We start from the raw sequence: 5,250 nt of genomic DNA on the forward strand, positions 1-5,250 counted from the left end.
GGATACGCGTTCCGATGCGGGTGCCCTCCCGGTTAATCCCACCAAGCTGGGGCACCCCCAGTTCCCTGCACATGGGGCTAGTCCCGCCTGCCAGGCTCTGCCCGGCTAATTCCAGCTGAAGGCACTGACACTAATCCCGGCTCTGCTCCCCCAGCGCCTCTGCGGTGTTTCGTCCTTAGCTGCTGCCTCTAATTCCCCCTCCCTCCTGCACCACTTTCTGTTTGCTGATTTCGCCCCTATTTTCTTCATTAACGACCGTATTCATAGAAGCTTCCCCCCGACCCTGTTGTAATTTTTGCCAGCCCTCCTTCTCAATAAATGCCTTAGAGATGTGGAGAACTTTGTCTTAAAGCCCTGACTTTCTGACCTGATTATATGACGCTGCTTTCATTTTATTACTGCATGCGAAGAAGCTTGAAAGGCCCAAAATTTGTGGAGAAATGAAAATAAAGTGCCTTTATATTTTCCTTTGTGGACTTGCTAGTGAAACCTCCTTCATCACGTCTTCTCCCGAGTATTATCGGAGTCAGGCTTGCAGAGAAACTGCTGCTTGACACATGTGCTTTTAATTTAGCATTGCCATTCCCAACTAATCCCTTCATCTGCTAACAGATACGCTTACTCCTTCCTCACAGCACGGGGCTGGCGAGGAGGAGCCGTCCCCTCCCAGCTGACATGGTGGCAGATTTCCCTGCTGACCTTGAGTCCCCGAGAATGACTAGATGCTCTGAGATCACTCCATTTTACTTTGTCCCCATAGAGAGGTGCTCAAATGTGCTGCTTTCTCGTTGTTTTTTGTTTTTTTTTTTTTTTTTTAGCTGATTTGGGCTGAAAACAAGAGGCTGAACAAGGGGATGGATGCAGTGGAGAAGAGGGGACCGTACATCATGAGCAAGCCTCCCTCCATTCACACCAAGCTCCGTAAGCGATGCTCAGTGGCGTCCCAGGGACTCTGCCAGGATCTGGGGACACATCCCCACCTCTCACTCAGGGCGGGAGTGACCCAAACAAAGCCTTTTCGTTGTTTGATGGGCTCTCCTTAGGACCTGCAATACCCCCTTGCCCCCTAAAAAAAAGACCCCCGGGGGACATTTTCAGCTCTGCCTCTGTGCTTGGCTTGCAGAGAGGCAGCGGGAGCTGGCAAAGGCAGCGCTGCGAAGGCAGGGGCTGCTGGGGGGACCCGCCCTGCACCACCCGAAGCCGGCGGCTAAAAGGTCTGATCCCATTTTTTCCTTTTCCCCAAGAGGTATTTTTCACATTCCTTGGGGAGTTGGGGGAACTCGGAAGGATTTAAAAAAAGGGGGCTGGGACTTTGGTCTGCTGGCTCTGTTGTGGCCAGCAAGCAGCTGATTTACTAAAAGGTAAGACTTTTCCTCTGAAAGTTAGGAGTTGCTAACAGTGAGGGCCCACGCTGCTTCTTCTCTGTTTTGGGGATAGTTTGGTGTTAAGGATTTAACCACGGAGCCTAAAGCTTAGACAGAGTTTATTCATAGCTGGTGGTGGCCCTGGATAATGTCTGTGTGGGAAGGCACATTCAGGATGGGGATTCCTGCCCTTGCTTCTCAGTCCAGCAGCTCTGTGGCTGCATTTCCACACCAAAACATCTGTCACAGGCTTTCCCCTCTGCTTTCTGGCAGGTCGGTGAAGTTTAATAAGGGCTACACAGCGCTTAGCCAGACAGTGGATGACAACCTGGTCTCCCTCGATTCGGACAGGTGGGGACTGGGCAAATAGCTTGGGATTTTGGGTGGGGGATGTTGCAGGCTCAAAGCTGGCTGGTTTTTGGGGGGATTTATTTTCCTTGTCACTTGTAGAGCACCCTTGACTGCACGGGGGCCCTGTCAGCAGCAGAATGCTCCTGTTGTTCCAGATTTAACAAATCCCTTAGGGTTATGCTGCCCGCTCCCTTTCCCCTCTCCCCGAGATTCCCTTGTCTGTATCCTAAGCAAAGATGCCACTTCCTGGCTGGCTCTGACTGTTTCCTTCTTCTCTCAGTGACGGGGAGCTGGGATCCAGATGTTCCTCAGGCTACTCCTCTGCTGAGGCAAGTCCAGGGGTTTGACCCCACGGGCATGGTCCCCGCGGGCTCCCCCCATTACACCTCAGGGTCTGTATAGAGGCTAAACTGAAGCACCACCTGTGGGGTGATGAAGCAGCCCATGGGGTGTTTTGCGGTGCATGGGGGATGTATGTTGGGGTCCTGCAGCCCAGGAAAAGCTCTTTGGCTTTGCTTTCGTCTTCCCTGCTTTGGTTGTGCTGCATCTCCCTGTGCAAAGGTGCTGGAGGGAGGATGCGACGCCAGTCTTGCTGGCGGCCCTATCCTTTGCAAGCCCTGGGACCTAAGTTTTAACTAAACTGGGACTGATTTTAACCAGCTCTGCCTCCTTTGTCCCCCTCCCCAGCAGGTGAACCAGGACCTGAGCCGGCAGCTACTGCAGGATGGGTACCACCTCGATGAGGTCCCTGACGATGAAGATTTGGATCTTATCCCGCCAAAACCTGTCACCTCCTCTTCTTGTCCTCGTTGTTTTGGGGAAAATCTCTCCTGTGTGATCCAGTAGAAGCCGCTTGGCCAGGGCCATGCAAGAACAGGTCAAAAGCCAGCACTTTCTTTGTCCTGTGGGAGGGCTGTTGGTGTCCGCGTCCAACGCCGGGACGGTGACACAAAGGACTGAATAATGCTGTGATGCCACTTGCGGTGAGCAGCACGAACCACCCAACCCCAAAGGACTTCTCATTCCCCTCAGCAATATCAGGGAGAGGTGGCACGGTGATGTTTAGGTGGGCTGGGTGGGGAGGGAGGAGAGGCAGAGCCCTGACACCTCCTTGGGGATGTGAATGGAAGGAACTGGGAGGTGCAGCAGCAAATACTCCTAGTTTGTCTGACCTCCTCTTTCCTCCTTTAATTGGCCATGTCAAGGGCCAGGTCCTGGCCTCAGATGGGTTGCTCTTCCCAGCCCTCCCTAATGAAGAGCTATTTGATAGTGGGGTCAAATTGCCATGGTGTGGGACTGAGCTGGGAAGCCCCAAGACCCCTTTTCTATTTATTTTTGCTTTAGTCACTCCTTTATTCCTGGGAGGCTGAGGCCAAGCTGCTTCATTTACCTATTTCATGCTGCTTCCAGTGAATTGCTGCCGGGTTCTCTCTGCCCAGAGCCTGGGCTGATCTGAACCAAAGATTGTGGCTCTGCTGGAGAAGGGAAGAGGGGGAAACCCACTGGAGCAGTTTGGGGGAGGCTGCTGAGCTTTAAGCATCTGTATTTGTTATATCCACCAGCAGCTACTGCTCGGGCTGGGACCTCCCTGCCTTCTGCCTCTCGAGGGTCCGTTAACTTCTGGGTTTGGAGCTAACTGTTTGTTCTCCCCAAAGCTGCTTTGAAGCAGGCGAGGGGCAGCCCAGACCCCCCCGTGCCACCTCTGCACAGCTCCTGGTTTCAGGTTTGGGGTGGCTGGTGAGTCTACCTGCTGTGAACCTTAAAAGCTGCCTTAAATCATGGTCCTGCTCTACTACATAGAGGACAATCAGCTTCTTGTAAAGAAACCTTATTTAATTATTTCATGTGTAGAGACCTGAACTTTTTTTTTTTTTTTGTATTTTCCTTGTTAAAGGGAACACTAAATAAACTGGATCTCGTTACTCTGAGTGCATGTGGTGCTGTGGTGGGTGGCCAGGCCTCACTCCCCACAGCAGCTCTGCTCAGGAGGGCTCCTTCCCTGCCTCTGGTGTATTTTCAGAGTGATCTGGTTTCCCTGGTCACGTTTTATCCCAGTGTCCCGGTTCCCTGCTGAGCTGCCTGCACTGATGTTGCAGCCGGCACCAGGGGAATGCGAGCTACCTCCAGCCTTCTCTGGTCCCTGGTCCCTGCAAACACCAGTGCTTCTCCCCATCCTCCTCCTGCTCCCTCCACCACACTGCCTTGCACCTAGGACAAAGTCACCACTTTATTCACAGCACCAGAGGCTCTCCAGCTCCATCACCCCGCTAGGCAGCCCCCCTTTAACAGCCAGGGAAGGGGTGACCTGGCTCAGAGGGCTCCCTGCCATCCGCCTGGCTTGGGAAGAGCTCACCAGGCACCCAGGAGCAGCAGAAAGTCTCAGCATCCCATTTGCAGGAGGGAGCAGCAGCTCTCAGAAGCTGGGCAGAGATGCTTGAGACCTGGGGTGCAGAGCTTGGGCCTCCCTGATGCTTCTCAGTGAGAAGGAAGGGGGAAAATTAATAAAAGGAGTCACCGTACAGCATTAGCAGCACCCAGAGTAGATGTTACGGGGATGTGACTAACAAGCTGTGAGGGGAGATGCTCTTCCTCTGCCTGGTCTGCTCTGTGCCACATCCAAGGAGTTGATTCATGGAATTTTTCTTTCTACACATTGGCTGTGGGCTGGTTTAGGGGTTTAATAGACGGAAGGGAAACTTCCAAGCGAGATGACTTTGCCCAGACCAGTTTCTATCTACTCAAAATGTGGAGTGATGGGGGAGAAGGTGTCCTGGGTCCCACTCAGAGGAGGCAGCAGGCTCGGAAAAGCAGCATCCCATCCGGCGAGGAGAGGTGGAGGGAGATGCTCTCGTTAGCAGAGATGAAGAGCACGGAGCCACGACGCAGGGTCATTTCAGAGGCTGCGGCTGTGGAGGTGCCCACGGCCGTCCCTTGGATCACCAGCAAGATGCTGGCAGAGTCCACAGCGGAGACCAGGTACAGCTTGATGGAGGCAGGTATCTGCAATGGAAAGGGTCACAGCCGAGGCAGGAGAAAGTTGGTGCCCCCCTGCCCGTGTCCCCAGAGCAGGCCCGGCGTCACTCACCTCTATCCTCATGATGGCAAAGTCTGGCACAGGCGGGTCATAGAGGTAGATGCTGGGGTCAAGCTGGCTCTGAGCAGCCGGGAAGATCTTGGAGCTGCTGGGCGCCGGTGTGTAGTTGAGCATCTCGCACAGGGTGAGGACGTCGATGAATTTGGGGGTGAGCCCGGCACGCACAGTGTTATCCGAGCATGCCATGCACTCCACGCAGTCTACGGGGATGAGGCAGCACTGTCAACCCACCCCAACCCGCCCGCACAACCCCGGCGGGGTTCCAACCTTGCGCCGGAGACTGTGGCCACCCTGCGGGACAGTCCTGGCAGGGTCCTGGGTTGGGAAAGGCCATGGCGATTCTCACCTCCATGCAGGTAGGCGTGGGGCTCGTTGGCCCCCAGGTACATGGCCTCCCCGGGCTCCAGCCTCACCAGGTTGAGGAAATAAATGGTGAAGCAG

The 5,250-nt window shown here is 54.3% G+C and overlaps 2 protein-coding genes across 2 annotated transcripts; one reads left to right on the top strand and one right to left on the bottom strand.

Moving 5' to 3' along the window:
* Positions 1–818: 818 nt before the first annotated feature.
* Positions 819–2,561, top strand: FAM219B (family with sequence similarity 219, member B; the record flags this gene model as incomplete). Its single annotated transcript, XM_008948462.1, has 5 exons — positions 819–921; positions 1,124–1,214; positions 1,638–1,715; positions 1,996–2,044; positions 2,403–2,561. Coding segments are annotated over 5 exons (480 nt in total), but the record flags the coding sequence as incomplete, so codon positions are not given.
* A 1,935-nt stretch (positions 2,562–4,496) lies between these two features.
* MPI (mannose phosphate isomerase) lies at positions 4,497–5,246 on the bottom strand (the record flags this gene model as incomplete). Its single annotated transcript, XM_008948463.1, has 3 exons — positions 4,497–4,715; positions 4,801–5,009; positions 5,156–5,246. Coding segments are annotated over 3 exons (519 nt in total), but the record flags the coding sequence as incomplete, so codon positions are not given.
* Between the last annotated feature and the right edge of the window lie 4 nt (positions 5,247–5,250).

The sequence above is a fragment of the Merops nubicus genome, unplaced genomic scaffold (assembly GCF_000691845.1).
Source record: "Merops nubicus isolate BGI_N331 unplaced genomic scaffold, ASM69184v1 Scaffold53290, whole genome shotgun sequence".
Lineage (NCBI taxonomy): Eukaryota > Metazoa > Chordata > Aves > Coraciiformes > Meropidae > Merops > Merops nubicus.